The sequence below is a fragment of the Notamacropus eugenii genome, chromosome 2 (assembly GCF_028372415.1).
Source record: "Notamacropus eugenii isolate mMacEug1 chromosome 2, mMacEug1.pri_v2, whole genome shotgun sequence".
NCBI classification, from domain to species: Eukaryota; Metazoa; Chordata; class Mammalia; order Diprotodontia; family Macropodidae; genus Notamacropus; species Notamacropus eugenii.
Genome location: NC_092873.1, coordinates 17,070,761 through 17,095,439, shown reverse-complemented (window position 1 = coordinate 17,095,439; position 24,679 = coordinate 17,070,761). Strand labels below are relative to the sequence as shown.

Here is a 24,679-nt window from a genome sequence, read left to right as displayed (position 1 = left end):
TGCTCTAAGTCTCAGTTTCCTAGTTTGCAAAATGACCATCTTTAAAACCTTTCCATCTCTAAATCTCATTAAGGTTCAGGGAGGCTAGGGAGGGGAAGGGAGGAATTTTCTGGAGTCCCTGAGAAAATGGTGCCCTTAGCAGATAGTTGAAGAGTTAGTGTTAATTCTCTAGTGAAATGGGTCCCAGGGGGATTACCATTACAGGGCTTTTTCTTCTCTGGACACTTTGTCAAAACCCCGGTAATGGTGATGGGCATCCTGGTAATGATGGAAGAGAGAGGCCTGGTGCCTTCCAGCCTCAAGAACCCCACCCAAGTCTCCCTAGAGCCTCTGGCAGCTAAGCATTCAGCCACATTAGCAAGATAATATGAGGATGGGGGAAATGGGGGGAGACTGGAGCTGAGTAAATCAGGATGTGGGAAACCTGGCTCTCTTGGGGAAGTACCAAGAAACTTTGAATCCATTTGCCTGGTTCCTGGAATGGTCCAGAATGGGAAGATGCCTGGGACCAGATACAGATAAAAGGAAAGAATTGGGAGTTGGGGAGAGAAGTAGAATCAGGATACTGGGGTGGCCCCAAGGCCTGTCCCCATGGATGAGCCCAAAGAAGAGGATTTCTAGGGCTTGGAGCATGGGTAGAAGTGGAAAGCATGAAACCAGAGGAGGGGTGGGAAGGTTCAGTCACACTGTCTTGGAACATTAACTAGGATGGAGTATGAAGGAGAGGAATAACTGAAAGAGGAAAAACGAGGGATTCTTGCTGCCTTCCAAGAACCAGGGTCTGCACTGGGCCGGGGGTAGCGCCCTTTGGCACAATGATGGACTTGCTTTTTGTTTACCTGTTCTATCTCCACCAGAATCTTCTCAAGAGCAGAGGCTTGGGTGGGGGGAGTTGAACCCCCAGTGCTTAGCACAGGGCCTTGCATGCTTAAGAAATGTTTGTGGCTTTTTTGGAGTGAAAGTGGAACCCTGAGTCCAAAACCATTTCACAGATGAAGAAACTGAAGCCGAGAATTGAAGTGACTTGGCCCAGGTCAGGCAGCTAGTCAGAGTCAAGATGAAAATCTAGGTGCTTAGCCCCCAAAGTCACTGTTCTTGCTCCTCTCCCACACTGCCCCTTTGATGGCAGCAGAACAAGCACCCACCCAGACTGGGCATGACCTGCCCAGACAACACTCAGGTAGGATTAGTTCCAAGTCCAGGGTCTAGTCCTCGGTTCTGGCAGATTGAGGAGGTCAAGGTCGGCTTAGAACATCAACTGGACTCTTCCCAGGTCTGGAAGAGCCTTCCTGGGAACCAGAGGGTCAAATGATGAATTTATAACCAGAGAGAAAACCAGAGTGCAGCATCCATCACCTGGCCTGGGCCTCCCTCCTGGAGGCCCTGAGCTGGAGGCTCAGCCTGCTCAGGAGGCCCAATTGAAATGAAGCAGGAGGTTGCTTAGAAGTAGAGCAAGGGGCCTGGGTTGCTCTTAAGGGACATTTCCACACTGCCGGATGAACTGCCCTCCCCCCTCTAGGGATGCCTCTGTGTGGAGAACAGGTAGGGAAAGGTAGGGACAGCAGCCATCTGGCCTGGATTCTCTCGGACAGGCCTGATTTCAGGCACTTGTTCCCTTTCCTTCAGAAGCCACAGAAATGTGCTGGGAAGTCCAGAGGACCCCAACCCAGCAGCATTTCTGCAAATGCTCACTGCCTACCAAAGCAGTCAGGAAGCACCACCCTGAGAGTGTGAAGGCCTAGTTCAGAGGACAGAGCTGGGGCAGAGGCCTGGCTCTGATCTCAGAGGTTCTTTAATAGTATTAGGTGGTCTCTAAGGCCCCTCTCAGCTCTTACATTCCAGGTTCTAAGACCCTTCCAGGCTTTGACATTCCATGTTCTAAAGCCCCTCCCCGATCACATTCTAAGGCCCAGGACCCCCACCCTCAGCCCTAAAAGTCCCTGTTCCAAGGCCCTTTCCAGTCCTGACAGTCCCTGTTCCAAGACCCCCCCCCCACATTCCATGTTCTAAGGCCCCTCCCAGCTCTGACAGTGTGACTCTGGGATATGGTGGGCTGTGACCCAAGCTGGCCCATTTCCCGTGCTCCAGGCCTTGGTGAAACCTGCTGAGAGCAGACTGCCATCTCTGAGCCCCACAGCTGAGGGAGGACTGAAAAGGGTGAAACCTCAGCTTCTTGGGCAACATTGGTGGCAAATGACATTGCCATCACCTGTCATCCAGAGAGCCTCCCTCCCCACCCTCTGGGGTTTTAGCATCCCCACAGTTCAGCCTTTACTGCCAATACAGTCCTCGCTGAGCAGTGCTTTAAACTGGGAGATGCTGCCCTGAAAGACAACGCTGGACCTGGCTTCCAGTTTTGATGCTAACTCTTGGAAGCTGTATGACCTTGGACAAGTCTCTTTCTGCCTCTGAACCTCTGATTGGTTCTGCAGCTGTCAAATGGGGCAGGGGGACATTCTAATTTCTCTTGCCATTTCTGTCCAGTATAGTTTATTCCACTTAGGTGGGAAAGCCAGCCCCAGCTTCATAGTGGCACAGCCTGTGCTTGGTCCTACACCTTTCTGATTGACAGAAGGCGGTGGGACCTAAGGGGGGAGGAGGAAAGCCTGGAGTCAGGGACACCCAGCTGGAATCTTGTTTCTGAGGATTCTTCCTAGGTAAGGCACTAAATCCATCGGAACCTCAGTTTCCTCATCTGTAAAATAGGAGTTATTCTTTTTATATTGTTTTATTTGTTTTCAGTGTTTGACAATCACTTCCATATATCTTGGATTTTTTCCCCTCTCTCCCTATTTCCCCCTCCCTCCCCATTCCCTAACTGAGACAGTGTACAGTCTTATATAGGTTCTACATGTACTTTCCTATTAAATACATGTTGCATAGAAGAATTAAAATGAATGGGAGAAACCATAAAATAAAACATAATACAAAAGAGAATGGTCTGTTTCTATCTGTGATCCAATTCCATAGTCCTTTCTCTGGATGTGGAAGGCGTTTGCCTTAAAAGTTCACTGGAAATTAAGTGCATGCATTTCAATGAGGTACTAAGTCTACCAGAAAAATTCCTCGCACACTGTGGTTGTTGCTGTGTACAAAGTTCTCCTGGTTCTGCTCCTTTCACTCAGCATCAGTTCATATAAGTCTTTCTAGGTTTCTCTGAAGTCTTCCTGTTCATCATCTCTCATAGCACAATAGTATTCCATTATATTCATATACCACAACTTGTTCAGCCATTCCCCAATTGATGGGCATCCCCTTGATTTCCAGTTTTTGGCTACCACAAAGAGAGCTGCTATAAATATTTTTGTTCATGTGGGACCCCTTCCCATTTCTGTGATCTCTTTGGGATAGAGTCCCAGAAGCAACATTGCTTATTGCTGGGTCAAAGGGTATGCAGATTTTTGTAGCCCTTTGGGCATGGTTCCAAATTGCTCTCCAGAATGATTGGATCAGCTCACAGCTCCACCAACGATGAATTAGTGTTCCAACTCTCCCACATCTAATAGGAATTATTATTGTAAGACCTACCTCATAGAAAGCTTTCAATGAGACCGTGTGTGTGTGTGTGTGTGTGTGTGTGTTCGTCCTTCGTTGCTGAAGAAGACCATGCCATCAAAGAAATAATGACATGACTTGCACCTGACTTTGTTTTGAATGAGGGAGGGCTGAACCATGTACAAAGTTTTTTGCAGTCCTAAAAGCTCCTGGAAATGTCTATCATGGAGGTGAGAAGCACAGCTGAAAGAGGATGGGCCTTGGGGTCAGGGGATTGGTTTGGAATTCTGATTGGGTCACCAGCTCAGGAGAGGCAACCTGGGTTGGTTGATTTGAATCCAGAGTTTGAATCCTGGCTTATCCACTTACCAGGTAACATTGGGTGAGTCCTTCCTCTTCTCTGGGCCTCAGTTTCCTGGAATGTGAAATGACTAGAATCCAACTCTATTCTCCTATGACCTTGAGGGACCCATTGGGACCATAGCAAGCCAGAAATAAAGGCAGGCTTAATACTGATAATAATGAGAGGTAACCTTTATGTGACAGTGACTACTATGTACCAGGTACTTCACAAATGTTAACTCCCTCATCTTCACAAGAGGAAGAAACTGAGGCAGTCAGAGGTTAAGTAACTTGCCCAAGGTCACACAGCTAGTAAGTGTCCAAAATTGGATTTGAATTTAAGTCTCCTTTACTCCTGGTCCAGTGTTCTATCCCATGTGTCAGTAGCTGCCTTAAAAAAAAAAAGTCTCCTCAATTGATTTTCTTTTTTTAAATTCAATTTTATTTTATTTTCACTTCTGAATTCTTTCCCTCCATTCCCCCACCTATCAATAAGGCAAGAAAAATAAAATTATTACAAACATACATATAGCCATGCAAATAAATTCCCACATTAGCCACGTACAAAAAGAAAGGGAAGAAAAAGGAAAAAACATGGTTTCAAACGCCCTCTGGGTCAATGGATTTCCTATCTGAAGGTGGATGACATTTTTCATCCTGAGTCTCCTAGAACTGTATCGATTAGTCTCTCAGTCTTTTGAAGTTGTTGGTTGCTTCTGTGTAAATTATTCTCCCAGTCCTGCTTACTATACTTTCCATCAGTTCATAAAAGCCTTCCCGTGTTTCTCTGATATTGTCCGCTTCAGCAGAGCCCTGGGAGGTAGCAGAGGACAGGCGTTTCTCCGGAGCTTGGCTTCCTAGTCCCGCTAAGAGTGTCCAGGACAGCCCATCCCTCCTTCCTTCCCACCCTGGGCCCTACTTCTCAGTCTCCTTTCCGTGGTCCAAGGACAGTGTCTGGTTCCCCGCTCCTAGGTCTCAGCCTCCCTTGATGAGCAGCTGCCTTCCTTCTCCCCCATTCTCTCTCATGTCACCCCTTGCTCCCCAGCCATCACCAGGATGTGCAGGCCAGCGCCCTCCATCAGCCAGCTGGTTCCCCTTGGCTTCTCAAGATGCAGAAACCGAGACCCAGTGACTGTTCCTATGCTCCTGAAGCAGGCTCGGAACCCAGGTCTTCATGAGCCCAAATCCGACCTTTTGTCACTAAAACAAGCGGGGCTTCCATCGGAACCCAAGCCTTCTGACCCAGATCCGACTGAAAGAGCTTTGAGCCTGGACTGGGGAAAGCCCGGCAAGTTGGCGTCTGCCTCTGACTCAGTTTCCTCATCTGTCAAACGAGGAGAGTAGTGCGCCTCCGAAGGATACAAAGAGGAATCTTTATTATTTCAACAGGTTGTGCCCCTGGCGAGTCGCTTCATCTTGAGACAGCTAGGTGGCGGTGCGGACAGAAAGACGGACCCGCTTGGAGTTCACGTTTGCCTGCCTCAGTTTCCTCGCCTGTAAGAGGGGGCAGCTAGGCGGCGTGGCGGGGGCTGAGGGAAGCTCGTCTTCCCGAGCTCCAGTCTGGCCTCAGACGCTGCCCGGCTGAGTGACCAGACACAAGTCACTTGCCCCTGTCTGCCTCAGTTTCCTCCCCTGTAAAATGCGCTAGAGAAGGCAACGGCCCAGCGCCCAGGCTCGGCCGGGGTGGCCGGGCTGCCGAGCACCACCTCGGGCTGGACTTGGGCAGCTTTTCCGAAGGAATCTTTGTTTCTCGGTAGATCCCCCAAGTCTCGGCCCCTTCGGGTGGGGGCGGGGAAGGGCCCCTCCTCTGAGCTCCACGTCCGATGGGGGAGGGGCGGCCCGGCCTCCCCGCGCCCCGGGCCGCGCAGCCATCTTGGGGGGCCCCCCAGGCCCCCCCGCCCCCCGATCTGGCCCGAGCGGAGCCGGTAGCCCTCTTCCCCCCTGATCTGGAGACTTCACAGCTGGGGACGGGGGACGCGAAAGCCCCCCCCCCCCCCCCGGCCCCGCCCCGTCTGGGACGCCCCGCAGCCGCAGGCTGGGAGCACCGGGGTCTGGGGCCGAGAAGGGGGGCGGGGAGCCGCGGGGGGCGGGCCCGGGTCCGAGAGCGGGGGGTTGGGGGGCCGGCCCGGGCTGGGGAGGGGGCGGCCCGCCGCGAGGCGGGCCCTTTAAGGGGGTGTGGTCCGGGGAGGGGGGGAGCCAGCGAGACACAGAGGCGGCGGCAGCGGCTCCGGAGGCTCCGGCGGCGGCTTCGGCTCGCGCGGCGGGGACAAAGGGCGGCGGCGGGGCCGGCCCGGGGCGGGGCGCGGCGGTGCGCGGCGGGGGGCAGCGGCCCGGGGCGCCGTCCGGCGGTCCGTCCGTCCGTCCGTCCGCGGGCGCCCCGCGCGTGCGTGCACGTGGCCCGGCGTCCTCGGCCTCGGCCCCGGCCGCGGATGGCGGACAGCGGCCCGGCGGGCGGCGCGGCGGTGGCGGCCCCCGGGGGGGGCGGCCCGGGCCCCCGCGTCTACTTCCAGAGCCCCCCGGGCGCAGCGGGCGAGGGTGCGGCTGGGGCGGAGGACGAGGGCCCGGTGCGGCGCCAGGGCAAGGTCACGGTCAAGTATGACCGCAAGGAGCTGCGGAAGCGACTCAACCTGGAGGAGTGGATCCTGGAGCAGCTCACGGGCCTGTATGACTGCCAGGTGAGCGGTGGGGCGCCGGGACCCCCGAGAGCCCGCGAGCCCCGAGACCCCGTGAGCCCGAGACCCCGGCCCGCGAGCCCAGAGACCCCGGCCCGTGAGCCCCGAGGCCCCCGCCCCGCGGGCATCGTCCGGTGCGCCCCCAGCCCGGGCCCCGCCCCGCCCCACTTAGCCGGCACTCCTTGCACCCCACCTCGTGGTGCGCCCGGCGGGTGGGGCTCCGAAGCCCCCCTGAGCTCTGCCCCGAGGCTAAGGTTATCTCTGAGCTTCCCGGCCCCACCACTGCAGGCCCTGGTGGAGGAAGCGGCCGCCGGGGCGGGGGGCCGTCCATTGTCTCTTTCCGCCCCCCCATGACTCGGCTTGCTCACGGGGATGACTCAGGGACCCAAGGGTGCGGTGGGGTGGAGGTAATGATGGGGCCCTGCCCGGCCTTCCCACCCTGGCCCCGGAATGCGGCCGGTTCTGGAAAGGGGAGTCTGGCGGCGCCTTGGGGGTTCCCGCCCTCCCCCCCTGCCCGAGCATTCCATTGTTTCTCTTTCGAAGGGTCCCGGGCTTCTGCAGTGCTGACCCCTGACCCCTCCCACTCCTCACTTCCTCCTTCTCCTCTTTCTCCTCTCCAGCTGCTGCTTCCCAGGGAGGGGGCTGGGCTGTGGTGGAGAGCCCCCCCCCCCCCCCCTTGCTGGGCAGGAAGCTCATGGCAGGTGTTTGGGGAGAAGAGGGGAGGGGGCGGTAGGGAGGAGCAGAGGCAGCTGGCACCACCTGTGCCTGCGGGGAGAATGGCCCTGGCCAGGAGAAGCCCCCAGACTTCTTCCTCATTTTTCCTGCCTCTCGCCTACCCTGGCTTTGGGGTTCCCCTGGCACTGCCCGTCTGGCGCCCTTCCTGGTTTGGCCGTTGTGCCCGCTGGCAGGATGCTGCTCTGATTCTACCCTGGCAGTTTGTCTCCTCTTCAGCCTGGCCTCGACAGTGTCCCTTGTTTCTTTCTCCCCACAGCTGCTTTCCTCTCTCTTCCAAAAAGGAGCTGGGGTGGAGGGGGAAAGGACCCCTGTCTTCTGGAGCAGCCTGGGCTTGAGGAGGGAAGGGGGTGCTCTGGGGTGAGTGCTGAGAGACTCTCACTCTTTCTCCATCTCCTAACTCAGTTCCTTCTCTGTCCCAGGAAGAAGAAATCCCTGAGCTGGAGATCGATGTGGATGAGCTTTTGGACATGGAGAGTGACAGCACCCGGGCTGCCCGAGTCAAGGTGGGGTGGGGGGAGAGGGGATCGAAGTGCCTCTGTGTGGTCCAGTGTCTAGAGGGCCCTCTAGATCCAGAGCCCACTCTGGATAGAGCATCAGCCCTGGAGTTGGGAGGACTGAGCTCAAATCTGGCCTCAGACACTTGATACTTACTAGCTATGGGACCCTGGGCAAGTCACTTAACCCTGATTGCCTCACAAAACAAAACTTTGGAGAGTTTGACATCTTCAGCAGCAGATTCAGGGCTTGGACTTAGAGGAGGCCAGGCTCCCACTTAGCTCTAAATCTGATTGGAAGGGCTCATGAAGGGGTGTCTAGTGTGAGGAATCTGGCTGGACTTCACTGGTGTGACTTTTTTCCACAGGAGTTGCTGGTTGACTGTTACAAACCCACTGAGGTAAGAGCCTGTGTGTTGGGGGGGCTGGGGAGGTGGTTCCCATCCACAGACCTCTCTCCCCTATCCTTAGGCCAGTGTGCTGTCATAGAAAGATCTGTGCCTTTGACTTCATGGTCAGAACACCTGGGTCCAGATCCCCCCCTGGCTTTAAATTGTATCCACCAGAACCTCAGTCTTCTCTAAGGTCCAGACCTCTTCCTCCACCCCAACTCAGCCTCTCTCTCCCACCAGGCCTTCATCTCTGACCTGCTAGACAAGATCCGAGGGATGCAGAAGCTAAGCACACCCCAGAAAAAGTGAGGCCCCACCCCTCCCCACCGTAGCCCCCTTGCCTGGGCCGTGAGGCGGGGGCTCCCACCAGGACAATCGCTGCCCACCTCGTAGCAACAGCAATACTTGAGGGGGGGGCCCTGGGCCTGGCGCCCCCCCAGAGGGCCCCCCAGCCCCTCCTTGGGGCCTTTCTCCCTGCTCCCCCCTGAGTTTCCGTTTGGGGTTTTTTTATTGTTATTAAGCTGAGGGACTTTTTGTGTTTTTATATCGACAGCTGTACAGGCCCTTGAATAAAGCCAGGGCTTGCCTTTTGTGCATCCCATGCCTGGTATGTGTGCTTAGGGGGTGGGATTCAGCATCTCCTCCATGCTGAGCACCCACAGAAGGCCCAAGCTTGGGAGAAGTGGCACCAGCATTGGAGCAAAGGGGTTCTTCTCCCCATCTGTGCCCTGGAGGCTTTTAACCAGACTTTATCTTTCCGCCTTTGTTGCTGTGGTGACAGCCCAGAGCTCCATCCCCAGACTGGAGACAGAGTTGGCTGGGGAGGCTGGGGATGGCAAGGCAGGAGGGGGGGGGTGGCTAGCAGTGCTGATGTCAGCTGGAAGGCATGTGCCCCCTTTCCGGCCTGGGCTTCCGGCCTGGGCTCAGCTACATGGGCACCACGCCAACTTCTGCCACCCACTTAGGGCCCAAGAAATCAGAACTTTTCTTTGCTTTTCTTGGCATACCCCAGATCTGGCTTCTGCCCTCTAGGCCCTGATTGCCATTGTCCCCTTGCCCATCCCACCCAACCTATGCCCCTTCAACTCTGCCAGTTTCCTTGGCCTCCCACCCAGCACTCCTGCCCAAGCCTCCTGGGGGAGGGAGTCTGAAGACTGGGTTCTCAGTGCCCCCGTGTGGTACAATATGATATTGCCACCTCAAAAAGGAGGCCAGAGCTCTTAGGCCCCACACTGCTGGAGGCTGGCCTTCCTGAGTTCTGTTCGCAGCCCAGGTGGAAGGCCTGCTGAGCTGTTTGAGGCAGAGTCCCTCATTTTCTGGTTGAACTAAGGTCACACAGGTATGGAGCAGCAGCTAGAGGGGGTGGGGTGGTGGCATAGAACAGCAGGCCCAGCCCAGAGGCAGGGACCAAGACTGTGCCTTGGGGAGGGTGGGGGGTGTCAGCTGAGTCTCCACTCTCCCAGCTCTGGCCACCTTTGCCCAAAGGCAGGACACACAAGCCAAGCTCCCTTCGGCTTTTTTTATTTCACTTTTTTTAAACAAAGTCTGGTCCCCTAGGAGAAGGCTATCCTTCCTTCCTTCTCTCCCTCCCTCCCAATTCCCCTCCCCAGCCCCTCTGCTAGAGCTCAGATCTCCTCTCGATTTTCAGCAGCTCCACCTCAAACACCAATGTGGCTCTACCTGGGAGGGCAGGAAGAAAGGGAAGCAGGCTTCAGAGGGTGGGAGAGGCCAGAATCAGGCCTCCCTCCAGCTGGGGAGGGGGGTATAGGACAGGAAGGTCAGGTTACCTGGAATCTTCGGAGGAGCTCCTCGATCCCCATATCCTGTGGGGAGAAGGTAGAGGTGCTTTTTGGCCCAGGACTTCCCTTTCCTCCTCACCCTGGGGGGAACACCCCATTTAGTCAGAACTTAATGGAGTCCCTGAAGACAAACTAGGCTAAAAGGCAGTGCCTTTATGGGGGAGGACACTTTTTAGTCCTGAGGCTAGGGTTTCCAGTGGCCCCTCTGTCCTCCAAGACCCAAGGACAGCTTTCAGCAGGGAGGCCCACATGCAGGCCAAAAGAGGGGCTCCCAAAGGCAGTCAAAGCCAAGCAGCATAGGTAGTTGGAGGGCAAAATGAAAAGGGGAAGCCCCCCACCCAAGAGCTCCTCCCTCAGTGGAGCTGGTAGTGTATACTGTATGCCAATCCTCTAGAATTCCACAAGGTACAAAGGCAAAAGATGTGACTTTCAGATGGACCTTCCTACCCAGAAGCACTAGGGAGAAGGAAGGGGGAGGAGATGAGGAGCAGACAACAGCTCCCAGAAGAGCTGCCTGGGCAGGCAGGTTGGGGACCTTCAGGTCAGTAGTGTTTGGGGTGAGCCCCGCTGGTCTGCCTTCCCAGGCAGCTGGACATGGTCGCTTCCTCTCCAAGGGCAGGGGCCAGGCCTGTTGACATCAGGCCACAAGACAAGCTGATTCACTTACCCAGCTCTGAAGGGATCACCAGCTTCCGCTTCTCTCCCTCACACATCCTGCAGGGAAGAGACCACAGGCCTGAGCACTGCAGGCAAGCGTGCTGGGCCCAGCCTCTGAGGCTCCCCCCAACACTTACCCAAGGAGCCCCTGGTCCCAGCCCTTGATGACCTGGCCTGTCCCCAAGGAGAAAATAAAGGGCTGGTCACGGTGGAGACTGCTGTCAAACTCAGTGCCATCATCCAGCCTGCCCTGCAGAGGTAGAGAGAGAAGGTAAGGCAGCTGGAGAAGAGAGGACAGGCAGGCAGGCAGGCAGAGCTCCAATTACAATCTACATTGACAGGTCAGCCCTGAGCAGGGGCCCAATGTCCTGCTCTCCCACCCTCCATGGAGCCCCAGCCCAGCCTGCTCACTGTGTAATGGATGTGGAGCACGTCTCCCTTTCGGGACTTGAGGGGGCAGTGGTCCACCCGTTTTTTGACTCCGATCTGGAGCTTTCGCTTCCCCTCCCCTGCCCTGGTGGGCAGCACACCCAGGCAGAGGGACAGGGAGACCAGAAGCCAGCTCAGCTGCATGACCCTGTGAGGACAAAGCCACCCCCAGAAGCAGGGGAGGACAGAAGAACCGGTCACTTGGAAGTGGGGGAGTTTGCCCCCAAAGCCCCACCAGTTCCCGGGAAAGGGGAGAGACCAGCCAGGTGCCCACCACCCTTGTAGCAGTTTGCCCACCCTCCATCAGTAAGTTATCCCTTAGGGATCCCCCACCCCCCTACCAGGCTTCGGCAGCCACACTTACCTGTCCATCGAAAAGGGGGCTTGACCTTTGAGCCCAGCAGCGGGGGGAGGGGACGAGGGGAAGACACAGCAGCCGGGGGTCCTGCCCCAAAGCTGTCGACCCGGATCCCACCCCCCAAGCCCACTCATTCCCTGTCCTGATCCCTCGCCCTTCAATCTCCTCCTGCGCCCTTGGTGGCCTCCCCCTTCCGCAAGGTCCAGACCCTCTCTGGCTCTGCAGGCCCCACGGGGACCCCCCACTCCCGCCATACCCAGGCCCCCCCAGCCCAGCACACCCACACCTCTCCGACGGATGGGGGGCGCCCCCTGGGGACCCACACGTCTCCCGGAGGCTCTGGAGAGCCCCTGTCCGCCGAGGTGACCTCCCAGGCCTGCCCTCCACCGCCCCCAGGGGCGCCCCCCCAGCTCTGAGCCCGCGGGGGTCTGCGGGGCACCCACACAGGGCCCGAGTCTGGCGCCCGCTGCTCCCTTTCTACCCACACCACCTCACCTGGGGGGGTCCGGGGCCGACCTCGGCCCCAGGCCCGCCCTCCCCGAAGGCCTCCCCGGCTCCCGGTCCCAGGGTTATCCCCACGGCCCACGGCCTGTCGGGGTGCCTGAGTCCAGCCCTTCGGGGGTTCAGCCCCAGGGCCAGATGCCCCGCCCCGCTCTGCGCTAGGATCCGCCCCCTGGCCAATGGCTGCGCGCCTCCGCGGGACTAGCCCCGCCCCCAGGGCAACGCCCTCACTCACGGCCCCGCCCCCTGTGGGTCCCGGCCCCGCCCCCGCAGCGCCAAGGTCCGTTGGGCCTGACCCCCGCCCCTCACTAGGGGCCCCCACCTCCTCCTTGATCAGCCCCCGCCTCTTGGTTTGGGGCCCCGCCCCCTGTCGAATAAGGCTCCGCCCCCTGCGGCATCACCCCGCCGGTAACGTGCCCGGGCCACTCTCCCTGCTGCCCTTGCCCCTCGGCGACCCCCCGAGCCCCCAGCCCCGTCCCCCGTCCCCGCCCCGGGCTGCGGCCCCCCGCTCACCTCCTCACCGCGCCCCCGGAATCCTGACCAGCGCCGCCGCTGCCGCCAACACTGCGCACGCGCCGCCGCCACGCCTCGGCCCGGGCCACGCCGCCCTCCGTCATTGGTCTGGGCGGTGCGTGGCCCCGCCCCCGTAACCGCCCCTGTCACGTGAGTCAAGGGACTCGGTCTGGCGGATTCCCACCGCGGACCGGTGCCGGAGGTGACGTCACTTCCCCTTCTCGTCTTTCTCCTCTCCCCTACGCCCCCAGCGGAGCGCAGGCTTCCCGATCTTAGGGTTAAGGGCGACTTCCGAGCGGACCACCTCTACTTCCGGCCGGGCGCAGCGCGGGTCGTGGCGCCTCCCGCTGCCTCAAGGGCTTCGGCGCCATCTTGCCCTCTCCCCTTCCCCGCCCCTCGCCGGCCGTGCCTCAGTTTCCCCCTCAGGCCCAGGTCTCATCCTTCCCAGCCAGTGTCCCAGTGCGGCCTTGGGGCCCTGGCGAGCCTGTGAGCCTGGCTGCCCCGCATGCCCTCCCTGTGCCTCAGTTTCTCCCTCTGGAAGATGGGCACGTAGCTTAGCCTCCGTGGATGACAGCTGGACAGCCCCGGGGCCGGGCCGGTCTGAGAGGTTAGCCAGCTAACCGGACTGCGGGAGACCGGCCCGGGGCTCCTCTACCCTGCGGGGCCCAGAGGTCGGGATCCGCCCCGTTGGGGGGAGGCTCCCTCCTCCTTGGCGGTCCAGAGGCCTGGGCTGGAATCCGGACTTGCCAAGCAGTCGGCACTCGAACCCAGGCCCCCAGACTCCGGACGCGGTGCCAGCTCGGGCTGGCTTCCTCACGCGCAGGAGGCCGGGCACTGGCTCACTAACAAGGCCCCTTGTAGCTTTGCAGTTCCGTGCCCAGCCTTAGCGTTGGCCTGAGGAGGCCCCAGTCACACCTGTGCCCTCCCCACTGTAGGGGAGGGAGAGGAATCAGGTGCTGGTGCGTACCCCCTGGCACCGCCCCGAGCTGTAGGGGAGAGAGAGAAGGAAGGGGTGAAAGGAGAGGAGGGAGGTCCCTCCTGCCTCCGCGACCTGTGTGACCATCTCCTGGCCATGTTTGCATAAGGCGGTCTGTGTCTGCAACGGGAGCTGGGGCTGAATACTTGCCTCTTGCTAGCTGGCTGCGTCACCCACTGTGCATGAGTCCTTTCCAGCTTGTGGGTCTCACTTCCTCCTCTCTAAGGGCCTTTCCTACTGCCGGGGCTGGGCTTTCAAAGGGCCTGAGTAGGTGTGAAGTGCTTGGCCTATTTTCACTCAGGGTGTGGGAAGAATTCACTGAAGGAAAAACACTCTGCTGCTGATGTTCTACCATGAGGCACTGATGGTATCACTTCCTGGATGCCCCCCACCGTGTCTCCCACAGTGCATAATGACCAAGGCAAGCTTGGTATAGTGCCATGTGAGGATGCATCTGCACAGAGAGGAGTCTAGAAGACAGCTCTTTTCATCTCTTTTTATGAGGTTTGGGGGTCACACAGTCCATGTACCAAAGCAAAGAACATTCTTGTTGGCTCTGGAGTCTCCCCACCTTTCTTCATCCCATTGTCAATTGGTAGGGGAAGGCAGTGAGGAATTCTGTGACAAGGTGCTTGTCTGGGCAAGGGAAGGCGTTAAATAAAGGAGAGTTGAATCCCTTTTACCCCAAACCAGTGACACCTCCCTACCCTGCCCTTCCCCTTCAGGGTAATAGGTCACTCCAAGAGCTCTGGGGTGCCTGTGTAGCAGCAGCTCCTTCCCAGCTGTAGCCACTGCTGCTAGGGCCTCACAGGGCTCCCCATCCCATCGTGGGGGTAGGGGCCAAGAAAAAGATGTCCCATGGGAATCCAGGAAGGGCCGGGTCACCTTCGAAGCTTCTTGCACCTGAGGTAGGACAATAAGGTCAAGCTCATGTACACAAACAAAAGCATTCTCCCCAGGAGAGACAGCCTGAATGAGCCATCATAGAAAGAGCCCCTCTGGGCCCCTGACCCCCCCAAGGGCAAACTGGTTTGTCTTTTCACATGCAGTCTCGAACACAGAAATGGCTTATTAAGGGCTTGTTGGGTGGGACTGGAATCAGCCTGATGATGCTGTGGTCCAGGATCTTCAAAGAATAAGTGTGGAATGTGTTTGTGTGGTGGGGTGCCTACCCTCCCCATACTACAGAGGATGATAGAAAGGATTTATGTCAGCCCTGGGAGGGCCCTGAGAACAGGGAATGGCAGAGCTGGGGGACGGTAGAGAGCTTGTTCAACTCATTTCACAGATGGGATCATTGAGACCTATGTCAGCCTTGTCCTAAGCTCCTCTTTTCATTTCAGTGACTGGTAGCTGTTGGCAATGTTAACAACCTGGCTGCTCCATTTTGCTACTTTTCACCCATACCATAATTGTTCCTCAGATCCTCAGGGGTTGCACTAGATAATTTCTTCATGCTCCAGTTCACAAAGTTCAGACTATCTCATCCCTTAATTTCTGCCCCTGGTTCTTTGACTTGCATATACCCAAGGATTGGCCCAGGAGTCCTCTGAGGCTCTTTCCAACCCTGAGTTTGTGGGTGTAGGGTTTTGTCTATTTGTAGGAATAAGACTGTGCCTGTTCCTGCTCCTGGAAAAACCTTCTTTGTCAGGCTTGCCCATTCTTTTCCTTGGCCTCCTCCTCCCCCTCTGACCTGGTCCCATTCTACTCACCTGCAGGTGTCTGCGTTGAATTCTAGGCCCCGCCCTTGGCATCGCAATAGGCTTCTTCGTCTGCAGCGGCAGGTGCAGGTTTGAGGATCAGGGCGTTGTCGTCTCTGGGCACATCTGGGACATTGAGGCCTGGTGCTGGCATCAACAAAAGGAAGTCAAGCAGTGAGCAGGAGTAGGGGGCAGAGGAGGGGTGAAGCAAGATCTCTAAGAACAGAAAGGCCAGCCTTCCCAAGTGCTGGGGCAGGAACCTAGACAGAGCAAAGGGGGTCCCTGAGGACCCAGGGAGATGATGCTGAAGCCATAGAAGGCTCTTCTGATAGCAGCTTCCTGACACATGTCACACAGAGGATATGATATGGCTGTTGCCCACAATGTACCCCATGAAGGCCCTGTTCACGGGTAGTGCCCAGAGGAGGGAAGCCAGCAATGAGCTCACCTGATTGGTTTCACAAAAGTGTCCTTTTTTGGTCTGAAAGGCAAAAAGGAAGAGAGAGGTCTAGGTCCTTGACAGATCTCATGCTTTCCCTCAGTCCCATGCCCAGAGTCTTAGCCTTTGGCCCTTTCTCCCGTCTCCTCCCCTAGATCCTCTCTACCTGCATTCACATTGACTGTGCTCCACCAGGGACATCTCCCCTAGGTGACTGCTCAGGTACCGTATCATCAGGATCTGTCCTCAGAGGGAAGGATTGGGAGACAAAGAGAGAATTGTAGGTGGGAGGAAGGGGGGGTCCCAGGGACAAACTATGGAAAGGGTTCTCCTGTCATTTTAGAGCTGAGGAAACTGAGGTTCAGAAAACAGAAATGCCCCCAGGTGACCTGTCCAAGGTCACACAAGTAGTATGATTGGTAGAGACAGAATTCAAACCCAAGATGTCTGGTTTCCAAGCTGGGGCTCTTTCCACTCTGCTGGTGAGCCATGAGGAGGGTTGAGGCCAGCAAAACTCAGTCAGGACGTAGCGCCCACTCTGAGCTTCCAGCATGCCAACATCTAGAGGTTGACGCTGCCTGGGTAATGGCCAGATGTTTTCTCTGGCAGGGCCCTCCCCACTCCCTCCCCACACCACACCAGTACCTGCATTCGGACATGGTGCTGGCTAGTAGGTACACACTCCAGAGCCTCATCAGGGCAGCAGCCTCCACAGCGCTGCAAGGTCACGCAGCTAGGCACCAGCTGATGGGCAACCTCGCCCGGGAACTCCACGCTCAAGGGCACCAGCACCTCCCGGGGCTGGCAGGAGGCTCGGCTGAACACCTCCAGCCAGGGAATCACTGGGGAAATGAGAACTCCCTTTTCCTAAGCTCTCTTCCAAATGCCTCTCTTCCTCTTCCCAGGATTGATCCTGCTCTTGTCTTTACCCTTCCTGACACCCAAAATAGATGCAATTATCTCAGCTCCAGCCCTCCCTTCTAGACCTCAGATCCTTCCTTGTCAATGACTCCCTCCTAGGTTTCATCCTCTTACCTTTCTGTTGGTGGTGGGACCCCTCCGGTGGGGAACTGGAAGTCTGTAGGGGAAACAAGACCTCATGCTTATATAATGGGACATGGGAACCAGGGGAGGGGGAGACACCCATAGCCCAGTTCTAGAACCCTGCCACTTCCTGGGGAGATCTTCAGTGTTTCCTAGAGCTTCACCCTTTTTCCAGGAAAAAAAAAAGGGGGTTATCACTTCTCTCAGAGGAAAAGCAAGTCACTTTGGACATTGTAAGTTATCTTTGTATGTGAATCCAATTCAGTTCAATGACTGTGATACAAGAAAAACAAGCCTGGTTCATTTGTGGGGTCAGAGGGCTTGGGTTCAAATCCCAGTTTCACCACTCTGTGTGACAGTTCTGACCCTCAGTATCCACACCTGGAAGGAAGGAGTTGGACATGACAACCTCTAAGTTCCATTTCAGGACTAAATTCAGACTCCTTCCAGCTGTTATGGACTGCCACAGGCAAGGCCCTGAGGTAAGTCTTGGGAGAAAAGACACAGTAGACTTGGAAACCCTATTGTGAGAAAACAGCATCTAGCAATAAGAACAAACCATCTCCTGGGAGCTCCCAGGGCCCTCCCAAAACTTGTAGTCCAATGCCCTCAGTTTCCGGGGGTGGACACTGCCGCAGAGAGAACTGACTAGTCCAAGGTCACATAGGTAGCAAGTAGCCAGCTGGGTCATTTCTCACCCCACCCCCCACCCCCTTGCCTAGGCCAGTCAATGGAAGGTGTTAGGGAAAGGCTCCTTGAATTTCCTTGGAATAGGGCTAGACTGAGTCTGCCTCCTGGTTCCAAATCCAGGGTTCTCCTCTCAGTAGGAGCTGCTTCTCCGCTAATACCGACGGGTGCGCTCCCCATCCTGGAGGGCACTGCCTCCCCAGGCTCAGCCCCAAGTCAATATTTGCCAAGGCATCGATCGATGCATCAGCGCTGCTCCCTGTTCGTCGGCCGCCCCTCACCCGTGGGGCCCCGTGCCCTCCGTTGTCCAACCAGCCAGGGTCAGGGAGGGACACGGTTGGCAAGAGGCCGGATCCTACCAGAAGGGAGAACGTGGTTCCCGCCCCGGGGCTAGCCCAGAGAAGAGGGTGCAAGGGGGAGGGAGTCAGAGAGGGGTCAGCCCTCCCCCCCAGCGAAGGCTGGAGGTGCCGGCAGGAGCACCAGCCCCCCACCGCTGCCCTCGGCTGTCCCGGGCGCCCGAAGGCTGGCTCCTGCGTGATGGATGCCCAGGGCAGCCCGGCGCTGGCACTGGCCCGGACCCACCCCACGAGGGCCTTCGGCCCGGGCAGTGGCCCCACTTCCTTCCGCCAACCTTGGGAGAGGGCAGCGGGGGCGCGGGCGCACCTACCTGCGCCGCGGCTCCGGGGGGCAGCGGCGGCAACAGCAGCAGAAGGGCGGCCAGCAGGAGGGGGCTCATGGTGCCCGCGGGGCTCCCGCATCGTCCTAGCCTGGGGGTGGGGGCAGACGCGAGGGGAGCCCCATGGCGGGGCCGCGGGGCGCAAGCGGCCGCTCGGTGCCCGACGAGGCAGAAGCGGTGGCGGCGGCGGGGACACGAGCGGCCAGGGCTGCGGGGGGCAGAGCCCGGGCGGCTCATGTGACCCAGACACGCGCTCCCCCCCCCCGCCCCCGCCCCGGGCCCGAAGGGGGAGGGGCCGGCCGGGGAAGGGGCAAGGGGGCGGGCAGCTCACGGCCCGCACCCCCAGCCCGGCCGCTCCCCCTGGGGCTGCACACGCCCCCTCCCTCCCCCCCTCCCTTCCTCCTTCCCAGTTCCCTGACTCCTTCTGGGTGGACAGCGCTCGCTCGCGCCTGGGGCTACCGCCCACGTGGGAGGGAGGCGGCCGAGTGGGTTCCCGGGCACCCGTAGAGGCAGCGCCCAGGGCCGGACCCTGGCCGAAGGCAAGGCCCGAGGGAAGATCGGAGGCACGAGGGAGGAGTCAGACAGCTACTGACAAAGCCTTTATTGCACACGGGCAGCAAGGGTCCAGATGGGCACCCTCCGGGGCCGGGGGTCGCAGGTCACTTCCCGGGGTGTGGCTGGGGGCTCTGGGGTTTCTGCGGTCTCTCCTGCTGGAGCCTGGCGCTGTTCGCCCTGGAGGGGAAAGGCTGAGGTGACCCCAGGAGCAGGGAGAAGACCGGCCTTGAGGTGGAGAAGGGGTCGCCGTCGTTACTCCTGCCCTACTTTCACCTGCTCTGGGGAGCCCAGGAAGCCTGATGCCCTCGTCCATGCCTCCCCCCACTCTGGACCTCCCGAAGCTCTTGGCTTTGGGATGTGTAATACGGTTTACAATGAGACCTTCTAGGAGCGGTAGGGGCAGGGGTACGTCTGCCTTCAAGTCTGGCACGCCGCCACAGGGCTCTGCGACCCCTGGGCGTGGCTTCCTCAAGGTCTGTGGGCTCAGATGTAAAACGGAGCCCTCCAGCCTGAGTTCTAAATACGGGTTCCTCGGAGGAGGAGGGGGCAGAGACCTGGCCCTGGCTCTGCTCTCATTGTAGATCGCCATGATAACTCGGTCTTTCTCATCCATGAAGGCTCGGTGGACCTGCTCCAGCTTTCTGCGGGAGGAACAAAGTTAGGTGTCTGCTTCTCCGAGGCTGTCACCCTCTGGGCTCCTCCCGCTGGCTGAAGGCAGGTTACCTGAAGGCAATGTAATGCACTACCATGCTCCCAAGCATCAGCAGGAGGCAGTACCCCAGAACCCGATGGTTTTGTCTCTGCTGCCTCTGCCGAGCCCCGCGGGAATCCTCAGGGTGCACCCTGTGAAACTGGGCCCAGTACCGGGCATCCGACGACGACCAGGAGCTGCAAGGGAACAGGCACAGCTGAGAGAGAGCATCCTTCGGGGGGGAGGGGGTGCCGTGGGAGCAGGTTGGTGGCAAATGGCCAGGGAAGGAGGGGGGTTACAGGAAGTGGAAGGCTGGGGGCTGGGGAGTCCGGCCTTCACCTGGAGGCAGAGGTAGAGGCAGAGGCAGGGCCGTAGCGCTGGTAGGGAGGCTGGGAGGCATGACGGGGAGGTGGCATGGAACCTCGAAGGTGAAGCTGGCTGTCATAGTCTCGTCGGCTGGATTCCTTGCTCAAAACCCGGTAGGCTTCGTTCAACTCCACAAACTGGTTGTGGAGGGCAGGGTTCTTTGGGTCTCGGTCAGGGTGCAACTGGGAGTAGGGGTAGGGAGGAGAACTGGGAGGGGAGTCCTCTCAGCCTCTTCCACTCCTCTCCTAAGCCTAGGCCTTCGTGAATTCTTCACAATACTTTTTCTAATTCCAGCACCAACTCAGGGTGATATTTTGGAGGTTTAGGGAGTAGAATGTTGCCTGTCTCCATCCATCTTTTCCCTTAAGTTTTAGCCTAGCAGACTACCTCCTCCATGCAGCCTCCCTGGGTTCCCCCAGGCTAGGAGGCTCTTCACCTTCTCTCTCCCCCCTCCCCGCCAAGTTCCCAGTTGTACACTTCTCTGATGAATGGATTTGGTAATCCTGCATATCAGAAGGATCTGGGGCCTATAAACTCCATGACGGGAGGGTATTGGTTTTGCCTAAACTTTGTGGCTCTCTAGCATGAGGTTGAGTAGGAGCCTAATAAATGTTCGAAAAAGTGAATGACTGAATTTTGTAGGACAAAGGGGATGAAAATGGCCCAAGGATTACTTTCCCCCCAGCCTTCTGGGTATCCCTAGTGAGGCCCCTGCACTTACTACATGCCCCAGCCTGGCTCCAGGCTCAGACATTTCTCAACCAAAAAGGCAGGACAGAGAAGGGTATTCTAGGTTACTCCTGTCCTCTCTCTTTTCTTGTCTCCCTAAATCTCTGAGATCCCAGAACCCCACTGATCCTGAGGACCAGGCCTGCCCTTGGCACTTCCTCCCACTCATCAGAGCTCTGGGATTGATAGGGAAGGCCCAACCTCCCCCAAAGCTCATAATACTTAGTAAAACTTGACTTTTAGGGCCTTGAGTCCCCCCAAAGTCCAGGACTTTGAGCAGAGGACAGCCTCCACACCCTCTGCTTCCCCAGAGCCCACTGGAGCTAAGGTTCCCAGAGTATTTGCCCACACCAAGCCTTCGACCTGTTCAAGGTCTCAAAACTCACAAAGGTCAGAACTGAGGTCTTTTGACTCTGAGTCCAAGTCTCCTTCCCCTACTCAGCCCTTGGAAAGAGTTGGAGGGTGAGGCAATGGGGGTGGAGGTGGCAATGGCAACTCCTCTGGCCAGCCCTCAGCACCTCCCTCCTTCCCCAGATCCCAAAGCTCCCACCAAAGCCTCCTGGCCCAGACACACCTCTTTGGATTTGGCAAAAAAAGCCCGTTTGACTTCCTTCATGCTGGCGTCTGGACAGATCCCCAGAAGCTCATAATAGTTACTTTGCCTTGCCCTGCACAGAAGATGGAGGTGGGGGAGACTGGATAGTTCTTTGAGTCCCCAAAGTAACAGAATCTTATCCAGTCACTGAAGAGATAGTCAGGGGCTGGGGAGATAGTGGGGCCCTGAGCAGATCAAGCCAGCCTCTTATACAAGAGACCTCAGAGGTCAGAATCAAGTCTTGTTTTACAGATGACGAAATGGAGGCCCAGAAAGGGGGTGGAAGTGTTTGAGCTGGGACTCAAACTCAGGCCCTCTGAGTCCCCTATCCAGGACTCTTTGTGGAGCATAGAATGTGGGAGCTGGGGGTGGGGCACAGAAGAGAAGCCCCACCCCCCACCAGTCTCAAGCAGGTCCTTACCACCAAAAAGGGATGACTTGTAGACCACCTGGTCCAACCCCCTTAAAACAGCCCTGAAGAACCCAAGGTCACAGATAGGTCGGGAGACAGGCCTGGGGCTGGGGTCTCTCCCTCTCCTAGCTGGACTCACCTCAGGCAGAGAGCAGAGCTGAGGGGCCTGGCAGAAGGAAGGCATCGGGGGCATAGCTGGCAAAGCTGAGGGATCAAGCGGAGGAGCAGCATTTCTGCACCTGGGGGAAGATGGGCAGGACACAGACAAGTCACCCAGGCTGCACTTGGCTGGATGGTCTCTAAGTTCCCTTGGGTGGGCTGGGAATCTCTGGCAGCAGAGATAGCCTTGGGCAGGCTTCCTGAGAGTGATGATGGGGGGGGGGGGAGCTTCTGTCATTGGGTACCCTGGGAGTTGGTCTTCCCTTGGGGAACACTGAGAGGGTCTCTGATGCTGGGGGACCCTGGGGGGCATTTACTAAGCACCTACTTACTACGTGCCCCAACCGTGCTAAGCACTTTCCAAACATGATCTCATCTAGTGCTCACAACAACCCTGGGATGTGGGTTATGACCGCTACTCTAGGGCTGAGAAAACTGAGGCAGACTCAGGCGCGGTGACCGGCCGAGCCCCTGCAGCCGGCAAGGCTCCGAAGCTGATCGGGGCTGCGGCCGCCCCGCGGCAGCTCATCCTCCTACTCAGGTCAGCACCTGGGGGGACTGCGGAGGCTGGGCATCTGACCCTGGGGGCACCGGCGGCCACCAGGGACGGCCAGAAGGGAGCACTGGGGGCACCGGCGGCCACCAGGGACGGCCAGAAGGGAGCACTGGGGGACTGGGGGTCTCGTGCACTGCGGAGGCTGGGCATCTGACCCTGGGGGCACCGGCGGCCACCAGGGACGGCCAGAAGGGAGCACTGGGGGCACCGGCGGCCACCAGGGACGGCCAGAAGGGAGCACTGGGGGGACTGGGGGTCTCGTGCACTGCGGAGGCTGGGGACCTGACCCTGGGGGCACCGGCGGCCACCAGGGACGGCCAGAAGGGAGCACTGGGGGCACCGGCGGCCACCAGGGACGGCCAGAAGGGAGCACTGGGGGGACTGGGGGTCTCGTGCCCTGCGGAGGCTGGGCATCTGACCCTGGGGGCACCGGCGGCCACCAGGGACGGCCAGAAGGGAGCACTGGGGGCACCGGCGGGGTCTCGTGCACTGCGGAGGCTGGGGATCTGACCCTGGGGGCACCGGCGGCCACCAGGGACGGCCAGAAGGGAGCACTGGGGGCACCGGCGGCCACCAGGGACGGCCAGAAGGGAGCACTGGGGGGACTGGGGGTCTCGTGCACTGCGGAGGCTGGGGACCTGACCCTGGGGGCACCGGCGGCCACCAGGGACGGCCAGAAGGGAGCACTGGGGGCACCGGCGGCCACCAGGGACGGCCAGAAGGGAGCACTGGGGGGACTGGGGGTCTCGTGCACTGCGGAGGCTGGGCATCTGACCCTGGGGGCACCGGCGGCCACCAGGGACGGCCAGAAGGGAGCACTGGGGGCACCGGCGGCCACCAGGGACGGCCAGAAGGGAGCACTGGGGGGACTGGGGGTCTCGTGCACTGCGGAGGCTGGGGACCTGACCCTGGGGGCACCGGCGGCCACCAGGGACGGCCAGAAGGGAGCACTGGGGGCACCGGCGGCCACCAGGGACGGCCAGAAGGGAGCACTGGGGGGACTGGGGGTCTCGTGCCCTGCGGAGGCTGGGCATCTGACCCTGGGGGCACCGGCGGCCACCAGGGACGGCCAGAAGGGAGCACTGGGGGGCACCGGCGGGGTCTCGTGCACTGCGGAGGCTGGGGATCTGACCCTGGGGGCACCGGCGGCCACCAGGGACGGCCAGAAGGGAGCACTGGGGGGCACCGGCGGGGTCTCGTGCACTGCGGAGGCTGGGCATCTGACCCTGGGGGCACCGGCGGCCACCAGGGACGGCCAGAAGGGAGCACTGGGGGGACTGGGGGTCTCGTGCACTGCGGAGGCTGGGGATCTGACCCTTGGGGGCACCGGCGGCCACCAGGGACGGCCAGAAGGGAGCACTGGGGGGGCACCGGCGGGGTCTCGTGCACTGCGGAGGCTGGGGATCTGACCCTGGGGGCACCGGCGGCCACCAGGGACGGCCAGAAGGGAGCACTGGGGGGACTGGGGGTCTCGTGCACTGCGGAGGCTGGGGATCTGACCCTTGGGGGCACCGGCGGCCACCAGGGACGGCCAGAAGGGAGCACTGGGGGGGCACCGGCGGGGTCTCGTGCACTGCGGAGGCTGGGGATCTGACCCTGGGGGCACCGGCGGCCACCAGGGACGGCCAGAAGGGAGCACTGGGGGCACCGGCGGGGTCTCTGACTTGGGCGTGTCCGGCCTTCGGGAGTCCCTCCCGCGGGGAGGGAGAGGCTGACAGGAGGAGGAGCAGATTCTCACCCCCCTCCGGGGGGGAAACTGAGGCAGAGGAAGTCTCTCTCTCTCTCTCTCTCTGTCTCTCTCTCCCCCCCCCCCGAAACCTTCCCCTTGCCCCAAGTCCTGGCTCCGCAAACAAGGCTGATGTCCCCCCGCCCCCCCAACCTTGATCTCAGGGGAGGGGCCAGGGCGCTAAGCCCCGCCCCCACGTACTGCCTCTGTTGTGCCCCCCCGCCCCCCCCCTCCACGTCCGCCCGGACACTCACGGGAGCTCCGCAGTCCGACGCCCGCGCCGCCATTTCCTTCTCCCGCTCAGACCACGCCCATCGCCCGCCCCCAGGATCTTACAATTGGCCCACGCCGCTCCTAGTCCCGCCTACCAGGCCCACAAAAATCAGTTGACGTAGCCCCACCCACCACCCGTCCTCAGCCGCTCCCATTGGCCTTAGCGCTCTTAGGCACGCCCATCAAGAGGCAGAGGCGTAAGGAGCAGGACCCGACGTCATGGAGCCCCGCCCCCTAGTGGAGCCCCATAGGCCCCCGTAGGCCCCGGCCCCTCCCCCTTCTGCCTAGCCTGCTTTGCGGGGTGTGTCTTGGGCAGGGGGCGGGCCCGGAGGGTAGAGGTTTCCGAGCGCATCTCACCCAGCCCCGCCCTGCTTTACAGAGGAGGTCAAGTGACTTGTCCAGGGTCACCTTGGGAATGAGCCAAGAGTCCATGGAGTGCAGCCCCCACCCCGGCTCCCAGCACACACAGGGCTGGGAAAGCCGTCCCCAGGGGTCAGTTCCTTTCCTCCTTGGGCCTCAGTTTCCCTAGCTGTTAGATGAAGGCGTGCTGGGGTCTTGAGTTTGATATTATCTCATTAGAAATCGTTCCTTATAATCCTATTCTTTTATGCATCAAAAAACTGGTAAGGAGGGGTCCGTGGGCTTCCCAAGACGCTCCCAGAGGTCCAGGACCCAACGAAGGTGAGGTGTTGTCAAGGTCTGAAGCAA

General features: G+C 59.2%; 4 protein-coding genes across 8 annotated transcripts; 1 reads left to right on the top strand and 3 right to left on the bottom strand.

Annotated features, from left to right (window-relative positions):
* The first annotated feature begins 6,185 nt into the window (after window positions 1-6,185).
* PPP1R14B (protein phosphatase 1 regulatory inhibitor subunit 14B) lies at window positions 6,186-8,726 on the top strand. Its single transcript, XM_072638955.1, has 4 exons — window positions 6,186-6,512; window positions 7,664-7,747; window positions 8,107-8,139; window positions 8,371-8,726. Exons 1-4 carry the CDS (start codon window positions 6,267-6,269, stop codon window positions 8,437-8,439), a joined length of 432 nt encoding a protein of 143 aa, XP_072495056.1. The 5' UTR covers window positions 6,186-6,266; the 3' UTR covers window positions 8,440-8,726.
* Window positions 8,727-9,635: 909 nt separating this feature from the next.
* On the bottom strand, window positions 9,636-12,673 carry FKBP2 (FKBP prolyl isomerase 2). 4 transcript variants are annotated; one of them, XR_011973735.1, is made up of 6 exons: window positions 12,388-12,535; window positions 10,998-11,163; window positions 10,724-10,836; window positions 10,597-10,643; window positions 9,918-10,009; window positions 9,636-9,810 (listed from the first exon to the last, which is right to left on the bottom strand). XR_011973735.1 is itself a non-coding variant. In XM_072638953.1 (6 exons), the coding sequence occupies exons 1-6, from the start codon at window positions 12,489-12,491 to the stop codon at window positions 9,749-9,751; spliced, it is 528 nt and encodes a 175-aa protein (XP_072495054.1). In that variant the 5' UTR covers window positions 12,492-12,673; the 3' UTR covers window positions 9,636-9,748. The 4 variants fall into 4 exon arrangements, 2 of the variants coding, with proteins under 2 accessions (XP_072495054.1, XP_072495055.1); XR_011973734.1 differs by lacking the exon at window positions 12,388-12,535 and adding an exon at window positions 11,380-11,596; XM_072638953.1 differs by having other exon boundaries at window positions 9,918-9,953; window positions 12,388-12,673.
* Window positions 12,674-13,845: 1,172 nt separating this feature from the next.
* Window positions 13,846-18,228, bottom strand: VEGFB (vascular endothelial growth factor B). The gene is made up of 7 exons (XM_072638949.1): window positions 17,901-18,228; window positions 16,538-16,580; window positions 16,148-16,344; window positions 15,669-15,742; window positions 15,512-15,544; window positions 15,076-15,210; window positions 13,846-14,266 (listed from the first exon to the last, which is right to left on the bottom strand). The coding sequence occupies exons 1-7, from the start codon at window positions 18,144-18,146 to the stop codon at window positions 14,245-14,247; spliced, it is 750 nt and encodes a 249-aa protein (XP_072495050.1). The 5' UTR covers window positions 18,147-18,228; the 3' UTR covers window positions 13,846-14,244.
* A 128-nt stretch (window positions 18,229-18,356) lies between these two features.
* DNAJC4 (DnaJ heat shock protein family (Hsp40) member C4) lies at window positions 18,357-24,152 on the bottom strand. 2 transcript variants are annotated; one of them, XM_072638947.1, is made up of 7 exons: window positions 23,953-24,038; window positions 21,397-21,496; window positions 20,825-20,918; window positions 19,495-19,703; window positions 19,188-19,352; window positions 19,019-19,101; window positions 18,357-18,641 (listed from the first exon to the last, which is right to left on the bottom strand). In XM_072638947.1, exons 2-7 carry the CDS (start codon window positions 21,486-21,488, stop codon window positions 18,487-18,489), a joined length of 798 nt encoding a protein of 265 aa, XP_072495048.1. In that variant the 5' UTR covers window positions 21,489-21,496; window positions 23,953-24,038; the 3' UTR covers window positions 18,357-18,486. The 2 variants fall into 2 exon arrangements, with proteins under 2 accessions (XP_072495048.1, XP_072495049.1); XM_072638948.1 differs by having other exon boundaries at window positions 18,496-18,641; window positions 19,019-19,105; window positions 23,953-24,152.
* Between the last annotated feature and the right edge of the window lie 527 nt (window positions 24,153-24,679).